This window comes from Dermacentor silvarum, chromosome 8 (assembly GCF_013339745.2).
Source record: "Dermacentor silvarum isolate Dsil-2018 chromosome 8, BIME_Dsil_1.4, whole genome shotgun sequence".
Lineage (NCBI taxonomy): Eukaryota > Metazoa > Arthropoda > Arachnida > Ixodida > Ixodidae > Dermacentor > Dermacentor silvarum.
The window spans coordinates 145,394,566-145,420,123 of record NC_051161.1 but is presented as its reverse complement, the minus strand read 5'-3'; the positions used below and the strand labels follow the sequence as shown (position 1 = coordinate 145,420,123).

At 43.4% G+C, this 25,558-nt stretch overlaps 1 protein-coding gene across 1 annotated transcript in view; it reads left to right on the top strand.

Moving 5' to 3' along the window:
- LOC119461747 (uncharacterized) overlaps window positions 1-25,331 on the top strand; it is a 38,640-nt gene extending 13,309 nt beyond the window's left edge. The window contains exons 6-11 of the mRNA XM_037723121.2: window positions 4,114-4,282; window positions 7,145-7,282; window positions 9,529-9,657; window positions 10,402-10,546; window positions 20,508-20,750; window positions 24,928-25,331. Of these exons, the coding sequence (XP_037579049.1) occupies window positions 4,114-4,282; window positions 7,145-7,282; window positions 9,529-9,657; window positions 10,402-10,546; window positions 20,508-20,750; window positions 24,928-25,061 (958 nt within the window). The 3' untranslated portion in view covers window positions 25,062-25,331. The remainder of the gene's footprint in view (window positions 1-4,113; window positions 4,283-7,144; window positions 7,283-9,528; window positions 9,658-10,401; window positions 10,547-20,507; window positions 20,751-24,927) is intronic.
- Window positions 25,332-25,558: the final 227 nt, after the last annotated feature.

Here is a 25,558-nt window from a genome sequence, read left to right as displayed (position 1 = left end):
GTCACAGAAATGAATTACTCCTTCGGGGAGGTGTCGGGGCGCTTTCCGTGGACAAAACCAGAGTGAAAATTTAAATATTTCGGATAATTTTATTCTACAATCTTTCACACTACGATTGCATCGCAAACGTGGTCCTGAATGTTCTAAATTATAGTCGCCGTTATGATGATGAGGGATAGATATATCCAAAAATGATGCCGCACTCTTCAGACAGTTGGTTTCTACCTGACTGTGTTTTGCCTATCGCGAAATGCATGTCCGGCATTCGTTGCGAAGAAGCTATGTTTCTTCTTTAACATGTAGCGTTGCGTCATGACACAGCGGGTATCTTAACCAGTCCATAAAAATTCAAATGATGGAAACCTAGAGATTATCTATAAAAATTACATAAAATTCAAATAGAGCCCAATGAAGGAAACGCTCCCGTTCTCCGATCAAACAAATTTGCATCAGAACAACTTGCACACTCCAGTAGGGTAAAAACTTGGGCCCGTTGTTATAACATAGTTGAAATTAGTTGAAATTCTGCAAGACGAGCGCTGAGACAAAATATAGAGAAAAAAGTGACACACATCACGCTGTGTGTCTCGTTCACACACCAAACAAGGTTGCTGCGGGATTGACAGATCAAGAAAGCACCAGCTTTCAACTTCGAGCAATACTTCTCCACACTTGCCTATGCAATGTCGTCCCTGCACTTGTGAGTCAAGTCTTTCTAATATCCGCATCATCTGCAACAGCAAAGATGCCTTAGCCAGTGATATAATGGAGGCTTATTACAACAGAAATAAGCAAGATAATGCTATCAGTGATACGTCGGTGGCTCAGCGCTGCAATCAACACCGATTCATCTTGCGTTTTTTTTAAATATGGGTGGATTTTGACAGTTCATAGTCTATTGCTACCTCATGTCTTATCGGTGAACAAATGTGCTTGCGCATACTCGCACTTTTCTTTAAAAAAGTACCCAGCATGGGGTCTGAATAAAGTTTTTTATTTATTTATTTATTCATCACAGTACCCACAGCGCCATTTCTGGCATTACAGTGGGGGGGGGGGGGGGTTGAAGAAGGAAAAGGTGCACAATGTACTACCGCGCTCAGGCGGCGAAAAAAAAATAACATTGAGATAGGAAAAACACAAAATTATTAAACATAAAAACTTCACAGCAAGGAAGAAAATGAGTCATTTGATGTCATGGACACTATCTCCTCAGGCAATTTGTTCCAGTCAGAAATTGTTTTGGGAAAGAAAGACATTTTGAAGAGGTCAGTCCCGCACCTGTATTCTTTAACTTTGAGCGAATGGTCTCTTCGGACGGACACATAATCAGGGATAAATATATATTTGGTTCGGTCAATTCCAGTTCTTGAATGAAATATGTTATAAAAAAATTTCACCGAAGAACTTCCCTACGTTTTTGAAGTGTGTGCCAGCGCAAAGTGTTTTTCGCACTCGATACGCTGAAAAACGTACCATAGTCATTAAAAAGGAAACGAACGGCAAAATTCTGAACTCTTTCTAGCTTTTGTATGTAGTTATAAGTGACAGTTAACTCCAGGTTCTTCTCTCTCTCTCTCTCGAGGGTACGCGTGTCAATTGCTTCCCAACTGGGGCGTCCGAAACGCACCGCCAGAGACGGTCTCCGCTTGGGAAGATTAGTGCCGCTAACAATAGCGGCGATAGGTTCACTGGAGGCTTCCGATGGATTTGAAGCTGACACAGATGAAGCTTGAAGGCACTTTGTATTCACAACTTATTACAAGATATACATAGAAATGCAAGTAGGAACTGACACACATAGGGCGACGCTATATCGACAGAGCCGATGGTGCATAGCACCGCAAGTTGAGTCCAGAACGCTTGGTCGGGGCAGCGGGAACACGTTTTCTATCCGACGGAGCCACCGAGCGGTTTTGAGTATGGTCCGCCGGCACACCAATCACAAATCTTGTACTATAGGATCATCGTGTGGGTGGTCCGCCTGCTATTCAAGCATTGCGCATCGTCCACGCACATTTTTCTTTACAACAGTTTAAGGTGTTTCCTCCTCTCACTAAAAACAACATAAAAACGCAACGAGGGAGAGGGTTACAAACGAAATGCAAACTTAAACTGCGTATGGTAACGCAATAGGGTCCAGCACAGTGGGCGCAAATAAAAAAGTCGCAGTTCTGCCTAAAAGGCGAAGCATCAATTGCGATAGCAAATTAGTAAAAAGCAGCAAGGATAGAACGCTTGGTCGGGGCAGCGGGAATACGTTTATCGGCTATATAAACTTGGACACATTCCATTACTAACTGAATTACCAACCATGGTGTCAGCACACACAAGCAAACATGAATAGATAACACTCGATGACCGCGCACAACCGCTGTCAAAAAGCTGGCATGAGCAATCGCGCCAGCAGCAGTGAGCGAAAGTTTGTGCGGTCTATCGCTTCAACGGAAACTGAGCGGCGAAGGCACAGCGCATACGTTGGAGCGATGTTGCAGATCGCTTTCAAGATATGGTGCGCGCGACCGCCCGCAGCCGCGCGAAGCACCAGTACGCGGTTGCTCGCACAGCAGAAGCCGCACCCACTCCCTGCCGCGCTACCTTCCCGCTTTCCCCCTTTCGCCTGCGAGATTCCAGTTCCCCTTGCGCCCCACCGCAAGATACGCATTTGGTGCCGCAGCACAAGTCGCCCCCCTCCCTAACATCCCCCACGGCCTTTCGCGCAACGAAAGACGTCGCGTTTGCTCTCCGCCGTGCGTTCGCGCCTCGTGAAAGACCGTGCCTCCCTCGAGTGCTTTCACACGCACTACAGCATCCAGCGTTTATCGCCCTTGGACTTTATACGGAACATAAGGGCGACGACGACGCCGACGGCAGAAATCCGCTTGGAGTGTCCATATAATTGCTATCGCAATAAAACGAATAAGCAGGAGAAACTTCTGAACTAAGGCGGCAGGGTAATTGACGTATGCTGTGTCGCCCGGTCGTACGCTCGTAACTGCGTACGACGTTATGGAAAACTAATAGCGTAGAAACAGGCTATCCGAAAGCCGTTACTGCGACACTTCAGGCTCCCGTATACTTGGCGACCAAACACTCGCTCTGGAAGGGGTTCCCACGACGGGCAATCGGCCACAATCTCAGAAAGGGGTTTCCGCGATGGTCAAAATTGTCACAGCCTGCGCATTGAATATGGCCACGTGCTACAGAAGGCCTTTATGACGAGAAGTCCTACACTGGCAGAGACGAACACTAGCGAAGGAGATGGCAGACCAAAAAGCAATTTCTTCGTCTTTACTTGCCGGAACGCAGCCTCGCGCTTGCCGCACCTGGTGACCTGGTGGCAATATAGCACCGATTATCGCTTTTCTTGCCGTCAGCTTTGAGCACTATTTCATGCTAGTCGCCTTATCATACGCCCCCCGCCTTTCCTCCTCGCCACATGGCTCCAATCGCCCCTCCCCGTGTCGAGTATAATCGAGCAGTGTCGAGCTGCGCACCTGACTCATCTCGGCGCCGTCAACGTGACAGGCATCCGCCGCTCACCACCAATTATCCCATTGTTCTCCGTGCGTCATGCAAGAACCATTGGCCACAACCAACTTGCCGTCTGTTCGCCCTTTTTTTACAGTCTTTCCGTTCGACGGGACCAAATAGAAGGGAAATGCCGATCTCAAGCTTCACACACTTCACATGCTAAAATTAAACAATTAGCTTGCGCTTTTCCGGCAGCAGGTTTAGAGTGACGTTCTTTTCTGTCTTGTTCGTTACTAGTTCCGGCGCCTTTTCCACTGCATGAAGTATGAATCACGTAGCCTAGCAACACGTAGCAATGGACACTTCAGCAGCTAGAAAACATGAGTTTAATATTTACCTTTACCACAGCTAGCAAATTAAAAACGTTTGTTTATTAAACCGTAACGCATCCACCACAATTTTCACCAGTTTTAAATTTACATAGATTGGTGCATTTTGACTAGAGATAAGCAATACGCTCAAAAGAGGACAGTGTTGATGTCCACTCATGTGAATCGGTGCCCTGTGCTTCTGGTTATGTCAGTATTGAGTTGCGCTATTTGCAGTGTTGAAAACAGTTTGCCTTACCTCTTTGACTAGGGAGGCGGAAATATTCTACGAGGAAGATGTGTACCTCGGCTGGAACCCTGTGACTCATGCCGCGGGTTTCATTCTTGCCGCGTCCGCCCTGTGTTCTGGTGCGCGGGTGGTGCCATCGCGGAGTGGCCTACCTGCAAAGGAGTTCGTCCAGACTGTCAACAAACACCAGGTAGCCTTTGCACCAATTCGGCACTGGACGCCGTCGTGATTGATGCATTCGATCCTGAACGTTGCTTCTTTCTTTATTACCAGTGATGGAGCCACGAGCCACATTTGAAATGTGATAGCGCTGAGTAACATTGTCGTTTATCAATCGGTAATGTACCAGTGCAGGGTATACCAGCAATCACGCACAATTCACTTAAAAAAAGACGTGGTTCTACGCTGATGCGACCAAGTGCATATTGTTCGGAGTCGCGTTGAGAAACCTTCAGCAATTTTTTTGTATCTGACTTTCAAGTAAATAATTAAAAGTAAATATCTAACTTGTTAATTCTTCCGATTGTCAAATGTGAATTAGTGAGTCGAAGAAAATCTTAAGAAAGGTTGAAATGGGGTATACTTCCAGTGACGTGCATATCACGGGTTTAACTTTTGTGGCAAAGAGATAATGTTTGCTAAATATAAAAAATGCTGTGTCGCTGTGCACCTGCGAACACAGGATAGCGGTGCCATCAGACAGTCTTTACGAGAAAGCAAATTGTTCATCTGAGGCTCGCCACTCCGGGCCGTGCGTTCCCTTGATCTTGATGCACAATAATTGGCGGAAGCACTTGGCATGTCCCGCAAACAACACGAGTGCTGTTATCGTTGCCGCTCGAACCCGCAATAGATTACGAGCTCGCTTTCACACTAAGTCTGTTCGATGACGCTGCTATCCAGAGTGTGAGGGTGCGCAGTCACACGGTATTTTTTTTTAATTCTTCACAGGACATTCCTTTCTTGCCCAAGAAAATAAACATGCCGTGTGCATTTTGCTGGAAACATCTAATTCTGAGATTTTCTTGCTATTCTCTGCAACTTCCAATATGCATCTTGACGAATGATACGTTTAAACTTTGATAATTACTCCTAATTGTCCATTGGATGTCCGATAATAAATATTATAAACTGTTTCTCAACTGAAGTATGATCAATAAGCCCTTGGATTTATTCACTTTGAATTATTTATCTTTTTTTGTAGGCTTCGTGTATGATAGGTGAAAATGCATGGATATAAGGGTATTTCTACGAAGATGTTAAGTGATTTTTCCAAATAGCCGTTTTGAAATAACAGGGCGATTTCTGTGGCGAAATGCCGTCAGCGGTGGCGACCGCGAGGTGATGGGCGTTACAGGGTAATTTGCCGCAAATTAACAAGTATATTATTTACCTCCTGAACTCCTAATTTCAGCGGGTTCCTCGTAACTGGGAAAGTGAAGCCAAGCTATGCGTACAAGCCACATAAACTTTTGCATCTGTAAAAAACTACGATTACCTGCGAAGCTGTGGTACGATCAATTTCGGCTGTCAGAGTGCGCGAAAACGAAATTGGCCGGCGACAGCAAGCGCAAAGCACCGCCCCTTGAAATGACTTTCTGCTTACACCGTTTATCACAGAGCGAGGGCTCTGCGACAACGCGGAGCAAGGAGCCATATAAAAGTTAATTATTGAATGGTTGTTATTTAGTGACTAATCACCACGTATCACCCATCACCACATTGTCGGCACCACCTTCGTCTCCGACGTAATTATCCTTTTATTTCAGAACGGCTATTTTTAAATATTGCTAAAAGTGTTTATGAAACACCCTGCACATCATAAGACTATCTCAAAATAATGGACTATAGTGTCCAAGTACTTGCTATGTGTTTATTTGTTTCTACCGCCTTCCCTTGCACTATTCTCTATGTGATGCATTTCCAGTAAAAGTGCAGTCGTAGTGTGGATAGAACCTGCCGCGGTGGCGCAGTTGCTTAGGCGTGGCGCTGCTAAGCCCTAGGGCGCGGAATGAAACCGCGGCTGCGGTAGCCGCATGTCGATGCAGGCGAAATGCAAGAACGTCCTTTTACCGTGCGTTGCTTGCACTATAAAGAACGGCAGGTTGTCGAAATTAATCTGGAGTCCCCCACTACGGTGTGCCTGATAATGATATCCTAACTTTCGTATGTAAAGCCCGAGTTTTTTTAAGGGTAAAAAAATGTTTCTCGGCGCCATTGCTTGCTTTAGTCTGTCCTCGTCGCGCTCTTCAGGTTCTGTACCACTTTTACTGTCTGATTGACTACGACAGTGAATTTCTTGTGCCTGTCAGTCCAGCGTTTCTCTTACGTCAATACATCGCTCCTCCTCGGTGGTGAAGTTACCACCTAATCATTAGCTTCACATTCCACTACGGCGCCGTTTTTCGCATTGCAAATTATTTATTCGCTAAAGTGTGGTGTTGTCCGCCATGACAGCCTGCTTTTGTCACAGCAAATGAGTTCAGTTCTAATAAACGAAATTGCTCATGTCTCTTGATTTCAATTTGTCCCCAGCTTCGAGCCATCAGTGAGACGACATCGGCCAGATCTCGTAATGGACGGCATCATGTGGAGATGCGGAGTTCAAAGAATTTTCGTAGGCAGGATATTAGAGTGAAAAGCAGCAGGGTTACTTTTTCAACAGACGGCGTTAATTGAATTTATTTTGCTTTCGTCTGGACAGAGTATCTTCCATTCATAACGGCGGGAAGCAAAAACAAAAGAAAGAGCACTGCTTGTATTATGTAACAAATTAACAGTGAAATGTGAACCACCTTATTGATGCTTTAAATGCACACCTTTTTAAACGCATTGGCAAGCATAAGGTATACTTCTGCACCCGAACCAGGGAAATGCTATTGCGAATGTTGATGTGAAGCAATATGCAGTGCCGAGTGCTACAACACTGAAATTTGAGTGTTGAAAAAAAAAACAGTGATTTATACATTACTCCACTACTTATGCAGCAGATATCGCGCAGGAAGCTTCGTCTTCATTAAATATTTCTGCTTCACCAAAACTCTCCTTCCAGGTGACATCCCTTGCAGCATTCCCAACGGCTTTCCGCAAGCTTGTATTCGAACTGGACGAAGGCGCCGTGCCCACCGTAAAGCGGATACTCATGTGTGGCACGTCAACTGCCGAGGAAGTGTACCAGAGGGTACTGAAGGTACGACGAGCAGTGTTTGTCAAACATGCCTTGTATGTGCACCATTAAGTAGAGCGACCGGGACACTCGTATTTTATCCGTTGCGCAGTACTTACACAATTTTTGCAGAGTTGGGCGTTCGCAAGAATACAGGGTGTAGCGCATGCAGTTGCAATGCGATCACTTTTATACTCCTATTTTCAGCGTCAATACGTCTCATCCTTGGGGACTGTACCTCAGGTGACGTTACTTGACGCACTTGCGCAATACTGAGAATAATAAGCTCTTTCACCATTTATTTATTTATTTATTTATTTATTTACAACTCAAATGCCCCACTTAAGAGGTATTACCTCAGGGGTGGGATTTCTATGAGAAGAAACATTCTTCAATGCACTCTTGATATTTATAATAACCACACGCCCTTGACAATTTATTGCAGGCTAATTGCAGCAAGAAAACGCGTATTTAGTTTTTTCCTAAAACATGCATCCAAAGGGCATCTTTGGCTCCATTTTCATTCATCACTGAATATTTATTTCTGCTCCTGCTGATCGACGCAATGCCAGCGTACTCTTTCCTGACGTGGTCATCGAGGGGCGATCATTTTTTCGCAGAACTATCGGATGGAATGATGTACTTTTTCATTACTCCAGCATAAGTGATCCACATTCGGTTTGAAAGTGCGTCAGTTAGCATAACTTAATAATAAAAGGTCGCTGTCTTCGAGCTATGTGCTCCTAGTAATCGCAATAAATAATACATGTGTGTTATTTTGTGTCTAACATGCGTACCGCAGGAAACTATTTCAGCTGGCCGTCCCACTCCCGCGAAACGAGCCCCCCCCCCCCCCCTCCCCCACCCCCCCGTTCTCAGTTCATTTGGAGCAACCGTGGCGGCTCTTCTGCTTAGGCTATAAATTTGTCGTATATACCATAAAAAAGCCTAATTCTTGTAGGTTCGAACTCTATATAATATAAAGAATTTGATTAAGGTGATTGAGAAATTAATGTTTGCATGAGATACATGGTTTTTGTGAAGTGTGTCTCAGTTGTCATCATATTTAGAAGAAACTGCCGCATTTACTGCATTGCGGCTTGCTCTGTAGCTATAGGAGATACTTATCTTTTCCTAGACGCAGCAAAATAATGTTGAATTTTTAATTTTTGGATAATTTGCTTTTGAAGATTGTCAGTTATCGCAAACTTCTGTTGTAAACAGCCCGGCAACTACACGCTCAAGAAAGCTACATTTTAGAAAAATTAGAGTTCAAAGAATTTCCATTTAGGACGCAAAATTTGACTCGTGTACCTTCATTAGTTTTTCTAATAATGAGACTGAAATTAAGCAATATTTAGAATTCTGGTCCTACTTTTGCCTATTTTTGCGGGAAGGTACTAAAGCTACGAAGCTGCGGTTTAAAACTAATAAAGGTACATAAATGAAATCTGCCATCTTGGAGGCCACGCTGGCTGTGCGTAGCCTCTGCGATGGCAGTGGTGTGCTGCGTAACGTAGCCTATCGCGGTAGCCACGGGATGCCGCGACGAGCCCTTGCGGCGCCGCGACGTTAAACTTTTAGGCGGGGCTTTGCTCTCTTGGCTTCTCCGCTGTGCATCTTCCAGCACGCTAGCTGAGACGAAAGGACAGAGTAAAGCCGGGCATCTGTGCGATAACTTGGCTTATACTTGAAAGATTCGAAATATATTTGTGGATGGGATTTGTGAGACGATGTCCTTTAATAGTGAGGCCATTCTATGATTTGTTAAAAATTGTTTCTGGGCCCCTTTTAAGTCATGAGTATCACTAGCCCATGTCACGTCAGATACATAAGAAAGTCATCCGCCGACCATCTTCAGTTATGCTTTCCTTGCGAGATATGAATCCCGTCTTTGCAGCAAATTTCCTGCTATCGATGTTCGTAGCTGTGATTGCACAGCTACAAATTGTCGGCCGTGCTCTACTGCGTATCCGTTCCTTTAGTCCACAAGCTGCTTCTCCAATAGACCACCTGTCTTCTGTTGTGCGCATTGCGTTACCTAACCAGGTCCACATTTTCCCCGTTATGTCAACTAGGATATCAGCTAGAATGGTTAGAAGAGCCAGTAAGGGTAATGGGGTCTGAGAGTGCGCATTGTGTACTAGTCGCTTCTTTGTCATATTACTTAAATTAAGCCAAGCCTTCGCGTTTTATTATTCGCAAAAGCTTCATCATAATTATTACTCTGTATGTGCAATAATTACAACTTGCGCATCCCTGCCGCCCAGGTATTTCAGCCCAAGAGCCTACGGAACGGGTACGGTCTCTCTGAAATCGTCGGCTATGCCTGTATGACAGCGCCAAACACGATAGGTCTTTCCGACGCAGGTCACCCTCTACCATCGGTGCAGTACAAGGTATGAGAAGACTTACCAATGTCTCAGATCAGTATAATAAACGTGTCTACGTGGTATACATATAAACGAGGGGTGGCCGCCTTCTTTAGGTTTCAGCCATGCAGCCAGCAGATTTCTGTGAAACGGGCTTATGTTTAATCGTATAATAAAAATGGCGTTTTCTCGGCGTCTAACAACAACTCGTAAAGTGTATTGTATGGCGAACATGTTTTTGTGTAGCGTTCGCCGTTTAAATACCATGCAGGTGATTGCTTGGAGGCTCAGAGACAAACTAGCGATATACAGCATTCACTGATCCTTCCTGCGGCCAACATGTGGCGATTTGTGTTTAACGTAAGGAGCTCGACTTGGCAGTTGCAAATGCAAGAAATGATAGCCGGATACAAACTGAGCATATGAGCTTTTTTAGTCACTTCTTTATCAGGCCACGCATGGAAACCGAGAGGTTGCGGGGTCGGTGTTGTTGCGCATGCTTCAAGCGACGGTTACTGTGAGATAAGGGTGGCAACCCTACTTAACATATAAGAGCACTGCTGGCCAGCGTATTCGGATCTGGGAAACCATCTTGACCATTCATATGTACTTTTTTAATCATCTATTTTTACCTTTCCTATTAATTGTCGTCCATTTACATTTACCATATGTCTATCCTGTTCAGCATGAGTAATGTTAACTGTCTTATGAAACCCTTTTTCTTCAGTCTGTTTGTGGCTAATAACTGGCCATATTTATCGTGCACCGCAGATTGTGGACCGCGTAACAGGCCTTCCACTGGGAGCCGGCGAAGTTGGTGAAATCACTTTTCGAGGTCCGCATCTCATGAGAGGCTACCATAACAAGCCGGAAGCTACAGCGGAAGTTCTGGACGAAGACGGGTGGTTTCGATCAGGTTAGATTACTATGCGCAGAGAGTTTACAACTCTAAGATATCAGTAGTATTGCACCGCAGAAGCTTAATTGTGAAATTCGGTCGTGAAAGGTTACTTAGCAAACTATCCTTACCGGCCTTAATATGGTCACTTATAGACTGGCCACTCCGAAGATGCATTTGAATTATTTTACACAAGAATGTAGGAACAGTGGAACTTTTATAGAGTGGCGCCTAGGGAAGCGAATTATGAATGCCGCAGCTCAAAGGCTTTCATCATTGCTTGAACCCCATGATTTATGCATATAACATTGTTTATAGAAGCACCCGCCGTGGTTGCTCAGTGGCTATGGTGTTGGGCTGCTGAGCACGAGGTCGCGGGATCGAATCCCGGCCACGGCGGCCGCATTTCGATGGGGGCGAAATGCGAAAACACCCGTGTACTTAGATTTAGGTGCACGGTAAAGAACTCCAGGTGGTCCAAATTTCCGGAGTCCCCCACTACGGCGTGCCTCATAATCAGAACTAGTTTTGGCACGTAAAACCCCATAATCTGTTTATAGAAGCAGGTTCTCAATATTGGCTGTTTCTTTGTTAGCACCACAGGTTCCTTCCATCCCCGTAATCCTGCACTGCATTATCGTATCGACTGGAGGTGGTGAAGACCACGTTGTGTGTTTGGCAGTTGCGATGTTTTTGTTTTATCTCTGTCAGCTATAATCATTTTAGTACAGTGATACGGGCATAATAAAGCTACGTCAACTAAAAATTAAAAACAGAACTATTATGAGTAGTTCCGTGTGGGTTATTACAAATTTCAAAAGGTGATCTGCTTTATAATATCATCGAACGTCATACAAAGGAAAGGACTAACGCATGCTTGTAATTAGTTACAGTGAAAGCCTAGAGCATCGCGAAATATTTGCACAATATTCTTTCCGTAGAAACCATCTCCCGGTGAACTGAATTGCTGAAGACACATTTGTTTAGAATCTGTAACGGTCATTCTGAAATTTTAATTGCTTCGACTATATGCGACATACAGCGTCTCCGGGCTGGGCCCACTATTTTATGGCGCTAGCTTGCCAAGGTCTGTCATGACCGTGGCTGCATGAAAATGACTCTATGATCACGCAGTGACGAAGATGGAATGACGAAGCAGTAATGACGTCAATAAAACGACGAAGACAGTCTGAGGACGACACATGAAGAGAATTGGATGGCGTTTCTGAAATGATTGCGAAGGAACGATGAAATCCTGATGACGACAACATGAAGACCATGGATGACGATAATCGTATGAGGTTGACGACACGACGATAGTCGGATGACGAAGCTAGAATGAGGACGATGGAGCGACCACAATGACATCGCGACTTCGACGACATACCTTGTGGCCCAAGGGAATAGACAACTGGGATCATTGGGACGGCCTATTAGGCTGTATAGGGACATGCAGGCCACGCAGCCTCGAATTGCGCAAGCAGGAAAATAATGCTAATCGCGTTAAATATTACCCGACGTGTATTTCTTTCTGAGGCTATAGAAGGACTCATCACATCAAAGTACGTCCCATCACCGGCAGACCTATAGGCGTAATAAATTACACCCTTGTAATTTATTACGTAAAGTCCTGTAAAGATGCGAATTGAAATAATAACGCTCAAAATCAAAACAAACGTGCAATCGTAAGTATTAGATAAATAGAAGAGGACACAACATGAAATGTTGTAAGAACACCCTTTAAGTGGCACGCACAGTTCAGTTTAATGGACAACTCAAACATCGTTAATATAATTTGCTGGACAGTAGACGAAAAATCTCTAGGCAATGGCTGTTAATGCTATCGTTGTAAATCGAGTTCCACTCTCGGATCATTTTATGAAATAAGTAGCTGAAGCACGTTTAGCCAAGCAATATAGCAGCCAAAAAGGAATTGTGCGAGTAGAGTGAGAACATCCAAGAGAAAATCCGAGAGTTCAAGCAACCAGTTAGGGAGAATACGTCAGCAGTTCAAAGAAACATATTACAAAGGTTCTTGCCGTGTCGTTTGCTTATGCTGATGCGGTTTTTGTGAAACACTCATTAAATTTGCCGATAGTGATACACCGAGTAAGTTTTTCACAAACTCCTAAGAAAGGCATTCGTGTATAAGTAATACATCTGGCAAGTTGTATATATTTACCCATTTCTTTTAAATTGTATATTTGAGGAAGCACATCGAAAGAACATACAAAATTCCACAGTTCGGGAAGCCGGACATAAAATAGAACATCTGAGCAATTAAGATGGGTTGGCGCAGTGCTCTACAACGTAGCGAGCAAAGACCTTCACATCACTGCGCCAGCCTTTGAAATAAGAAATATTTCATAAAAAAGGAACGTTGATTAATTAGTATGTATTATTATGTGCAAACGTAATACATTATGTGGGCAGAAAGTAGCCAACCAGTGACATAACCGAATCGATCCCTTTATTTCTTCGTAAGACTACACTTTTGCATTCGAAACCAATCCGCGAGCACTCACGGCAATGTTACTCGCGGAGGACGACTATACGTAGATATTCGTCAAGCGAAGGAATTATGCATTAAATACCGAGGTTCAAGAAGGGTGATAATGCGCTCATTTAACGCACGATATGAAAACAATGACACAACAGGTCATAAAGTATTTCTTTATTTATTTGTTTATAAGTTCCTCACATATTTTGAGTACCTTACGAGGGGCATTTTGTAAGGGAGGCAGAACAGTACATGCATACATAAAAATTAAAATCCTATAACACTTTAACAAAGTACAGCATCGATTAGTGCAAAAAATGCGAATTAATCAAAAAATTAACTGGATACACTATAAAAGCAAGGGAGTAACAATGGCAAATTTGGAAAAACAAAAACCATAAACGCAACAACGAACAACCCCTATTGTTTCTGCAGGTTAGTGCTCTCCACCTAATTGAAACTTCTAAAGCAGTCATGGCGTTGCCGGCTCCTCCCACGGCGCCGAGTGTTGCATGTACAGTGCGAGTACATTGCACTAGATGTGATAGACGTTTTCGTTTCGTTGTGAACCGCGTTTTATGGCTCGTTCTGCTCTTGCTACTTTCCGGTGACATTGAGGTCAACCCTGGGCCTTTTGATAAAGGCGAAATGAATTTCTTGAAGAATCTACAGGATACTATCATGAATAAGTTAGATAACATTGATGCCAGGATAACTAATCATGATACCAAAATGGCTGAAATGGACAGCAAGCTTGACAAAACCCAAGACCAGATAGACAATCTTATGAAGGTAGTACAAGAACATGCAACTGTAATTAGGGATCTAAGTCATCAAGTAAGAATTCTGCAAAAGAAAAATGCAGACCTCGAAAACAGAAGCCGTAGATTGAACCTCGTGTTTTACGGGATAGATGGCAATGATTGGTCCGAAACCTGGGAATCCTTGGTTAAGGCTATCTGCGCTACTAATTTGGGAATCCAACTGCAGTCGGTTCAGAGGGCACATCGGGTTGGTCACTTTTATGAACAGAAGAAAAGACCTATAATTGTAAATTATTCATCCGATAAAGAAAAAATGGCCGTGTTGAAAAATGCAAGCAAGTTCAAGCGCTCCTCTTACAGTGTAGAACAGGACTTTTCATTTGAAACTCGAGCAGTGCGAAAGAAACTTTGGGAATACGGAAAAGTAAAGAAGGCGGATAAAAAAACCAGGTTAAGTTGAAGGCCGATAAGCTTATCGTAACTGGCAGAGCGTTTACATGGGATGATGAGAAGGAAGAAGTTGTTGCCCTGTCAAAACTGACATACAAATCATATTTGCTTTGGTCATCGTGATTTAGTTATTGCAGTGGTAAATTGCCGTAGTATAGTCAACAAGATAGATGAGTTTGCTGGATTGGTGGAGTCATTAAAGGCAGATATAGTGTTTGGTACTGAATCCTGGCTTCACCCATCCATCACTGATAGCGAGGTGTTCCCCTGCAACTATACTGCTTATCGCAACTACAGGCCGGGTCATGGCGGTGGTGGTTTTCTGTTAGTTCATTCGAATGTCCCTTTCGTCTTCGATGCTGAACATCGGTCATGACTGGTTCGAGTCGGTTTGGTGCACAGTTACACTGACTAACAATCTTTCCTTTGTCACTGGAGCGTTTTATCGACCACCAAGTACAGATTTCCGTGTTTAGGAAATGCTGTACGATATCGTTTCGGAGGCATCTGGGCAAATAATGTTGCTTACGGGTGATTTAAATTTGCCCGACTTAAAGTGGGAAAACGGCGCATGCGAGTTAATGAATGCTAACCGTACCAATCTAGAAATGAAGAACCTGGCTGATAGTTTCGGCTTTTTTCAGTATGTCCTTGAACCCACTCGAATAAATAGTACCCTAGATCTTCTTTTTTGCAATTCGCCAAATTTAGTTGGTAATGTTGATATCATTCCAGGTATTAGTGATCATCGGGTTGTGGTTGCAGGGATTAAAACGAAAGTACAGCGCACAATAGAAGAGTCAGTAGAAGAGTTTTCTTCTTTGAAAAGAGCGATTATGCATCAATTTCTGATAAAATTCTTCATTTTCTACCTGTTTTTGAAGGCTTTGCGGAGGAACACTAAGTAGAATATTTGTGGAGCACATTTAGAAAAAAGCTGTTAGATCTTACAGATAAGTTCATACCAAGTATTGAATCGGCTAGGCTCCAAAAGCGTAAAAAACCATGGATCACCTTTCGCGTATTGAGGCTAGATAAAAACGAAGGCATGTATTTCAAACATATAAAAGAAAATTAAATTAAATGATGGGGTTGTATGTGCCAAAACCAGTTTTGATTATGAGGCACGCCGTAGTGGGGGACTCCGGAAATTTGGACCACCTGGGGTTCTTTAACGCGCACCTAAATCTAAGTACACGGATGTTATATAAAAGAAAAAAATCACACGCTTAGTTTAAAAGGCTACAAGAACTAACACGCGAATACAAGAGCCTGTCGGAAAAAGCAAATGAACAGAATCTTAAACGATTAAATGACAAAATGAAAACAAATCCTAAACCGTTCTGGCAGTATTTGAAGGGATGTGGGTCTGATCCTGTTAGAATAAATGAAATTATTTACAATGAACGCATTCTTTCTGACGATGCAGAAAAAGCGACAAGCCTAAACAGATATTTCCAATCAGTCTTTCTTTCTCAATGTGCATGCAGCCCATAATCATCAAATAGCAACGTTCCTCTTATGCAACCAATCGAACTTAGCGTTAGCGGCACTGAATCTCTACTAAAGCACCTTGATAAAAGTAAGGCTATTGGTCCTGATGGTATCTCTCCAAGAATTTTAAAACAGTGTGCTCACGCCGTCTCGCTTTACCTCTATTTAATTTTTGAAAAGTCGTTAACTACTGGTCAGATGCCACAGGACTGGAAAATAGCAAATGTAGTCTCAATTCACAAAGGAGGCTCTAAAAAAGAAGTTACTAATTATAGACCTATATCACTCACTTCGATTTCGTGCAAGATCATGGAACACATAATATACAAGGCTATCATGAAACATCCAATGGACAACGCATTGCTTACGAACAGACAACACGGATTTCGCAAGGGGTTTTCATGTACGACCCAAATGATTGAATTTTATGATGACCTAGCTTCTGTAGTTGATTTGGATGGGCAAATAGACTGAATATTTCTAGACTTCCGCAAAGCATATGGTACTGTTTGCCATTCTTTACTGCTTCGTAAACCTCGAATGTTAAATATTGATTCCTGTGTTTTTAGCTGGATAAAAAACTATTTGTCAAATCGCCGTAAACGTGTTGTCCTGAATGGTACTAATTCAGGTTATCTTGAAGTCACATCAGGCGTCCCGCAAGGATCTCTCCTGGGGCCTCTTCTTTTTGTCATATATATTAATGACATTAACTTGGGTATTAACATGCGGCTCTTCGCGGATGACTGATTGTGTACAGAAAAATTGATAATGAACATGATGTGCTCAAACTGCAGGCCGACCTAGAACGTATTTTCGAATGGTGCTTTAAGTGGAAAATGATTTTGAATGAGGGTAAGTGCATCCATGTGCGGTTTTCTAAGAAGAAAAATGTAATCGTTGCCACCTACTATCTTATGAATAATATTTTAAGTAAGAAATTCATGACTAAATATGTGGGCGTGATGCTGTCGGGCGACACCTCTTGGTGGGCACATGTGGACTATGTGGTTGGCAAAGCGGCAGTTGCTTTGAATTACATTCAATGAAATTTAAAATGTGCAAATTCTAACCTTAGAAGCACGGCGTACCTAACTTGTATGCGACCTATTTTGGAATATACTTGTACACTTTGGGACCCGTCACAGATATGTCTCATAAATAAACTCGAAAAAACACAAAGCAGAGCAGCCACGTTCGTCTTGGGTAGTTACGGGAGGAAATACAGTTGCACAGCAATGAAAGAAGAGCTCAATTGGGAATCGCTATCGTCTCGCTGAAAGAAACTGTGGCTAAAGCTTCTGTATGAAATATGTCAGAAAAAAAGTGGAATTGATAGGGAAATGTACGTAAAACCACCAAACTATATATCTGCACGCACTGACCACCAGTGCAAAATTAGAGAATACCGGGCTAGGACGGGCCTGTATGCCAATTCCTTTTTTGTTAAAACTATCGCTCATTGGAATGGGCTGTCATGTGGACAGTTGGGCAGTGTGAATCAAGATGTATTTTTTTCATGCATGTAACCCCCCTGCTGTAATGATTTCGGGCTAACGGGGATATGTCCGAATAAAGAATAAATAAAGAAAAAAGTAATTGAAACTCAGCCGCAACAGTGCTACGAAGAAAAAAAGAACAATTGAAAAAAAATTGATATATCGGCAACAGTACTATAGGCAAGGTCACTGGCGGAAATGGCCAATTGGAAACATGAGATTTTGGAGCATACATATTTTTTAAGATTATCGAGAAACTCTGGGCGATCTCCCTCTGATGCAAGGTTATCCGGAAGGTCATTCCACAAACGGATAGCTCGTGGGAGAGCCGATAAGTTAAATGAGTCAGTATCAGCGTATAAGCGCGCTAAGCTAAAGTTGTTATGGAGTCTGCGTGAAGTTCGCTGACCGAGATTAAGGTGTGCAAAGGACGTCATACTGGTGTGAATGAATTTGTGGAATAGAGATAAAATAGCAATGTAATGACGAGTAATTAATGGCTCAAGCGAAAGGTCTTGTTTAATTTGTGTTGTGTTGGACGGGTATCTGTAATCATACGTAATGAACCGACTGGCTCTGTCCTTAATGGATTCTAACATGTTGATCAGATATTGTTGATACGGGGACCAAATCAAGGAGGCAAACTCAAGTTGAGGACGAACTAAAGCGAGATAAGCCTCTTTACTTACACTGGCGGGAGAATTATACAGACTACGGCGTAGATAACCTAAATGGCCTTGATGCGTTAGCACAGATGTAAGTTATACTTGCGGACCAAGAAACATTCGGGGTTAGGTAGGTGCCTAGGTACTTGTACTGCTTAGTACGTTCCACTATGTTGTTACCAATTCTATAAAGGCACATAGAATTATGAAGTTTACGGCTAAAGGTGATTACTTCGCATTTGGAAACATTTATTGTCATTAACCAGGTCTTACACCACTCACCAATAAGTTCAAGGTCCTGTTGAAAGGCGAGATGGTCACTATTTTGTTAATTGGGCGGTAAATAATACTATCATCAGCAAATATGCGCATACAAGACGATATATGTTGTCAGACAAGTCATTGATGTAGATGAGAAAGAGTAAGGGGCCTAGAACGCTGCCTTGCGGTACCCCAGAGGAAACGTAACAAAGTAAGGAAGAACAATTGTTTCCAGCAGTAAATTGCTGCCAAGTTAGAAAATTACGGAGCCATGTTAGCGTAAGCGAATGTAGTCTTAGCGATGATAGTTTTAAAAACAAGCGGCAATGAACTACACGATCAAAGGCCTTAACAAAGTCAAGGAATATGCAATCTGTTTGTACGTTAGAGTTCATGTTGAAATGCAGGTCAGTAGTAAATTCAAGGATTTGAGTCTCGCAAGAAAAACCCTACGGAACCCATGCTGATTAGAAAAAAGAAACTGTTAGATTCTAGATGAGTAAACATGACAAGCTGTGATGTGCTCAAGCATTTTGCAACAAATGCAACTCAAGGTGAATTTACAGTTGAATTTTTATTTCCACTTTTGTGGACTCGCCACCTTCGCTATCTTCCAGTCAGCAGGTAACTTTCCAGTAATTAACAACTGCCGAATTATGTGGAATAAAATGATTGATCTCATTCAGAGGTATCTTTGTGATTACGGTTTTTCTTTTTGGAAGATTTTACAATTGTACTGTTGTTCCATAGTTAAAACAACGAAATTGTATAGAAGCAGATTCAGGCTGCCGAAAATAGGATTCTATGCTAGGTGTGCCTCTACATAGAATACATACACTGTAGGCTCAATTGATAATGGCTCAAACTGATAATGGAGCTTGAACTCCATTATCAGTTTAGTTCAATATTCGAGAAAGAGAGAATTTGAGTGCCTGTTTCCAGTAACACCATCTAAAGGCAGCCGTAGGTGACATTCAATGTCTTTTTTTGCACAGAAACAGCACAAATTATGTCGGAGGTGCGGAAGTTGAACGCCACCCGCCTCATCTCGCCTTGTATTGTTTCAAGGGAAGCTTGTATTGCCTCACAAGTGTCGGTAGCGGTGGTGGTGGTGGTGTCACGCTAAAAAGTGTGCCGATCCTGGTGATAGTGCAGAAAGGGTCCAAGCTAAATGGCCCATACCCCTGTTATGTGGGCTTATCTATCCTGGTGAGAGTGCAGAAATGGTCTAAGCTCAATGGCACATACCCCTGCTGGCTCGGGGACCTGTAAGGCGCCCTTGAACTACCCTTGCCACACGTGTGACCCAAAAAGACAAAATGATCAGCCCTTCCCCTGTCGAGAAAATGTGGGTAAGCGAAGATTGTAGTCCGATTCTAGCGTGCCGATTCTAGTGTGAGGGCTTCCGTAGCCCAGGCGAAACGACAACGAAGAGCCGCACACCCCGAGTTGCGGGAGCACGATGTGCAGGCCAAACGTCAGCGAAGAGCCACCGACCCCGAGTTTAGGCAAACGAAGCGGAAGGATTTCTGCCGTCGTCGTGAGGTTCCGTATAAACTGCAAGGGCGGTAAAATCGTCGGCGCGCGCCGTATGCGCTAGTGAAAGCGCGCGGGGGACGCGCGCGCTCACGGAGAGCGAACGCACGGCGGAAAGCAAACGCGACCGTCGGGCGAAAGGCCGTGGGGGTATAAAAGGGAGGGAGGCAGGGCGACGCTGTGCTGCGGCACCAAATGCTTATCTTGCACCGCGCGCAAGGGGAACTGGCCACTCTATCTCCCACGCGAAAGCAAGAAAGCGGGAAGGCAGCGCGGGAGGGAGGAGGGGGTGGCACCTTCTACTATGCTAACAACTGCGCTTGTACTTTGCCCCGCTGTGGCAGTCACCCGCATCGTCTCTTAAAAGCGATCTCCACACAGCTCTGACCTTTGTATGCGCCGTGCATTCGCCGTCAGTTTCCGTTGAAGCAATAGACCGCACGAACCTTCGCCCGCAGCGGCGGCTGCGCTTGCTGCCAACGTTTTGACAGCCGTCTGCGGTCATTCAGTGTGATCTATTCATGTTTGCTTGTGCACGCTGACACCACGCTTGTTTCTTCAGTTAGTGAGCGAATGTGTCCTAGTTTATGCAGTCGATAAACCTACTATCCCTACTCCAAATCACTCTCTACTAATTTGCTATCGCAATTGATGCGTCACTTTTCGAGCGAAGCTGCGACATTTTTTTTTAAATTCAGGCACACATGTTTTTTTTTTCTTTTAGTTTGGTATCAGCTCTGTACAAGGAACGTTGACATCACCTCAATATGGAGTTTACAGTCCTCTGTATCACGCGTGTCGCAATCGCAGGAGACGCGGGCTATCGCGACGACACCGGGAAGTTGCACGTTGTGGAGCGCCTGAAGGACATGATCAAGTGCCTGGACCAGCAACTCGCGCCGGCAGAGCTGGAGGCCCTGCTTTCGCAGCACCCCCTGGTGGCAGAAGCTGCTGTAGTAGGCATTGACCACCCGGACCTGGGTGAAGCACCCACGGCCTTCGTTGTGGCCGAAGGCCGTGTCGAAGCGGAAGAGCTCAAGCAGCTGGTAGCTGGTGAGGAAGTCACACTTAAAGTCAATAGTGTTGCTAATTGCTGGTCTAATGATTGCTTACTTTTCATTTTCACAGTTACCGTCCAGTGTTACCGTTCGTCACTGTTGTTACGTGCGAAGTGTATCGCTTGAATTAATATGAACGTGTCGTTTTAATAACCCATATATTGGCGCAGGTGTGTTGAGATTTGTGATGATGGAATATGATTTGATGAGAGCAGGTGAAGCGACGCTCTTTTAATTTTTGGACAATGTTTTCAACACATCATAGAAGTTAACTTAAGCGAACAGTGATGCAACATGTGGGCGTAACAGCTACCCTGTCAAAAGTGTCACGAACTTGTAGTTTTGACACGCACGAAGATACCACGAGGGACAATCATTAGGTCGCATGTAGGAAGTTTTAATCCCACCACAAACATCAGCCGCGATGATGCCTCCCTGCAAAGGCTGCACTGCGATGGCATCCGTACTAACCCTCATTTAATTGCTACACTAATAGTGCCTTCTCTTTTCCTTTAGTATGAAGGCTGCCTTGTAAGAGGTAAACCGTGTTGTCGGAGTCACGATAGACGCACCAAATTTTCCTATCGCGGGGCGCACACTGACTTCTTATGTGACAATAAATTCTCCTATATTGTGCAGATGGCGATAAACTGTTTCTGGTCAGAAAATATTTATATTGTAATGGCAGCGTATACTCCGTATAATGCTCAGGTGACTTTCCAACATGGTTCCTGGGACTTACACTCGAAACTTCACTCAATTTGCCTAACTCTTTCACAATAGGCGTCCTTTTTCCATTTCATGTCAGTTATTTAACTTAAAGGCCTTCATAGACATTCTATAGCGTAGAGGGAGAGGAGGATACAGATAACGAAAACAAAACAGCTGCAGTAGAAAATAATGTATAGCTACATGCAGTTGGTATTATGAAGAAGTTATATACACATGATATAAGAGCGTAGAAAACGAAAACAAGAAATCTGAGTACACATAACAAATTGGATGCGCGAATAATGTACACCAACAATGGTAAATTCACCACTGAATTTGAGTACATATTTGTACTTACCTTCTTGTTCAACATTGGTTATTTCTTCAATAAACTGCCCAATGTTAGTAACGCAGGAAACCTTGAGTGGAAGGCTGTTCTACTAGTTAATAGGTAAATGCAAGAAGTAAGATCTCAGGAGGTCAGTACGTGCAAAAGGACGTTGAACTTTAAAATCCTGGTCATTACGTGCCGAATACGCAGGGTACGTTTTATTCTTCTCGTGTAGTTATCAGAATGATGAAAAATTTATGCAAGAACGTAAGCATAAGACGCAAGATAGTAGTTCGTAAGTACACGACAAGAAGGTAAGTAGAGGCAAGATAGTGTACCTTACGTCTACATTGCAGTGTGTGCACGTCAAGGCATCTTTTGAATAATTAAGTACTTGTACATGAGGATTAATGTCCTTTAATGAAATTAACTTCTATATTCTGCAAGGCTTTGAATTTGTTGACGAGGTGAAATGAAGATTGGCTGCATATAAAATAAGCATATTCCATTCTTAGGCATATATTAGATGCGTATGCACGAAGTTTACCGTCTTCGCTCGTGCGAGACAAGGAACGCCGAATGAATACAAAATTTCACAAGTATTATTAAAGATATCGTCTGTATAATTTGCCCTTTTTGCCCTGCAAATTATGTCATAATGTTGTATCCCCATCCTGCGAAAATCCCGTAACGGGATTGCAGTATTTGTAAATAAATAAATAAATAAATAAATAAATAAATATCGTCTGTATGCGTATGCCATGAATGATTTGTAGTCAGATGTAGTGAAATATATCTAAAAGGATCGACTGCCTCTATAGGCTGAATCTATGGTATATACATAAGAAACTAGATTAGTTCCTATACTAAATATCATGAGCTTGGTCTTGCTTGCTATATTTTCATTTGACAATGAGCCCAGAAGTTCTTCAGCTTACCCAGGTCGCTTTGCAATGTTAGCTTCAGAGTGCACTAGTATTCTATCAACAACACAGAGGACATGAGCTATATATGTTATGGCTGCGTGAAAAACTTGAAGCCCGGGAAAAGCGTAAACACATCAGTGTCAAATATGCTGGAAGGTTGGTGCATTTGCGTGAACGAACTACAGCTGATCGGTATATGGATCCAGCAAGGGTATGCACAATGCTACGAGCTGAATTGCACGTGTTGCCTGGGGCACAAACGATACAAATAATACCTGACAGACGGAAAACACCGCAGTATAACACTACGTAATATACGCACGTCACAGCAAAGCAATTGCTACTGCTACTTTATACCGACAACAAAGTTAACTGAAACAAAACGTCATGGCTCTGCTAGATCAATGATTATCAGCCTATGGCTGGTACGGGCAAGACACTTGGTAAAGTACGCTGGCACAATAGCACCTGCAACTTCTCCTGTCATACCTGCAAGAGTTTTGAAGCATACAGCAACTTTGTTTCAGGATGAGAGATCGTGAAGGAGCAAACTTTACTGTTCGAAAAAAAACGTACTTGCTGAATAGTGTGGCACTACCCAGTTACGACTTTTGACATGGACACATACTCGTTGCTAGTGGAGTTCACGGCATCTGTTATTTTTACTAGCACTTCAGGTTTCCATCCTCTCTGTAAATCTGTGTCCGTGAACAATAACCTACAAGGGAAAGGTGCTTATAAACTGGCGATGCGCACAGTGCCACTGTGGTTGCCAGTATTAACGAAAGTCATAATTACTGGTGACCATATCAAATGCGCTCGGCGATTAGCTACCAAAGCGGAGAACCTTAAACCCCAGAAACTAGCCCTTTCCATATACGACATAGGATTCTTTGAATTTATGCACTGGCTGGACGCAGGAGTAAAATTGTGGAGTAAATTTTTACCGCTGTAAAACTGATTTTTTTTTGTTTGGACTTGTAAACGTGCCGACGCGGAAAAAAAAACCAAGGGGTTCATCGACCATTGTCACCGGCTTCTTGGGAGCGAAGTCGAGAGAAATACCAATGCGATAGGTTGGCTTAAAGTGTACATAAGACCCGCCGCGGTGGCATAGTCAGCTAAGGCGTTGCGCTGCTAAGCATGAGATCGCGGGATCAAATCCCGGCCGCGGCGGCCGCATTTCGATGGTGGCGGAATGCAAAAACGCCCGTGTGCTTGCGTTGTAGTGCACGTTAAAGAAACCCAGGTGGTCAAAATTAATCCGGAGCCCTCCACTATACGGCGTGCCTCATAATCAGAACTGGTTTTGGCACCTAAAACCCAGAACGGAAGGAAGGAAAGTGTATATAAGTGTTGACGTAAGCTAAGAAGACTGGTACAAAGCTTAGACGGGTAACGTTGCGAACTAAGATGAGGATATCAGTAGCATATACAAATTTGAGGACCTGCAAACTTCAAGAGCTATATTACAAGAAACCTAAAACTGATTACTCGGAAAGTTTGCTCAGAGGGTAACATGGTACGAAAATGCGTGTTTTATAATACAGAACGATGGAGACAGTGTTAGCACTTGCGTTGCGGGCTGTAGTTTCCGTCTCGCAACTGCGCACAAACGAGCAACACGACGAGGAAGAGCAGAAAGCGCGCGTACCTGCTAGCAGACTAACCGGAAGTCGCAGGTTCTTGTTCGACCAATGGACATCGTTTCCGCCGTTGACATCACCAGATTCATTCCTCCTGCTGACGTCATGACGACCGCTGGGGATACCGGAAAGGCGAGGGGAGGACGACGGCATTGTATTTTTGATTTTGTGGAGCTCCCGCGGCGCGTAACGCTGCAGCGTTTGGCATCGTTGATCGTGACGGCATTCTGAATTCGATTTGCGTGTTTACTGGTAATGTTCAAAAAATATCTGAGGTCCTTTAATGGTATAGTGAAAATGCCATGTTCATTCAGCCTAAATTTAGCTAGTGTTATTTGCTGTGTAATATGTAAGTTAATCAAATTTTACGATACTGAGTCCATCTGGAGGACGCACCATAATTTTTGAAGCCCTGCAAAGCATTCGAAAATCCTTAAAGCATTTCCTAAAAATGCAGAACATCTCTTGCAATTTCCTCCGCATGCAAAGAGGACAGTCGTTGTGAAAAGCTTCCTTACAATTTCTCTGAGGCTCCTTCCTTTTCGGCTTTTTACGCAGAGCAAGCGGCGCGCCACAAGCACCTGCACGGCGGGGTTGTCTTTGTCGACCACATTCCCAAGACGGACACCGGAAAGATCATGAGGAGACAACTGCGCTCGAAGTACTTGGATAAATTGTCGAAAGGACTGTGAAAGCCCTAAGGGAGGAAATTCAACTAGCATGTATAGCATTCTACTTACTTGCTTAGCAGAATAGTATTGCAAGTATATGATTTAACCACTCTGCTCCCACTGAGACACGCAAAATAAGTAGAGCAAAAGGATATATATGCCGAGCACCATCAACATCTACCGCGAGTCACTGAAGCTCATTCGGGACGTTCAACTTTCTTTGGCATTTCCATTCAGAACAGCCATACTTTATTATAGCATGACATATTGCTGACGGTTCTATTAAATATGCGTTTCTGAAGGTTGACGCCTCCAAGTGTTTGTCTCTCCTATCTCTAGCGAGTTTGAATAATTTTATTCACGTGATTATTTGACGTTTTATTAAAGCACTATATATCTTGACAGAAAACAAAGCAATATGATGGCTATAAATTACACACAATGAACTTTTTCCGAAAAATGAGTAAATTTCACGGAACAATGTTTATTACATGCACAGCCCAGTGCCTTCATATACA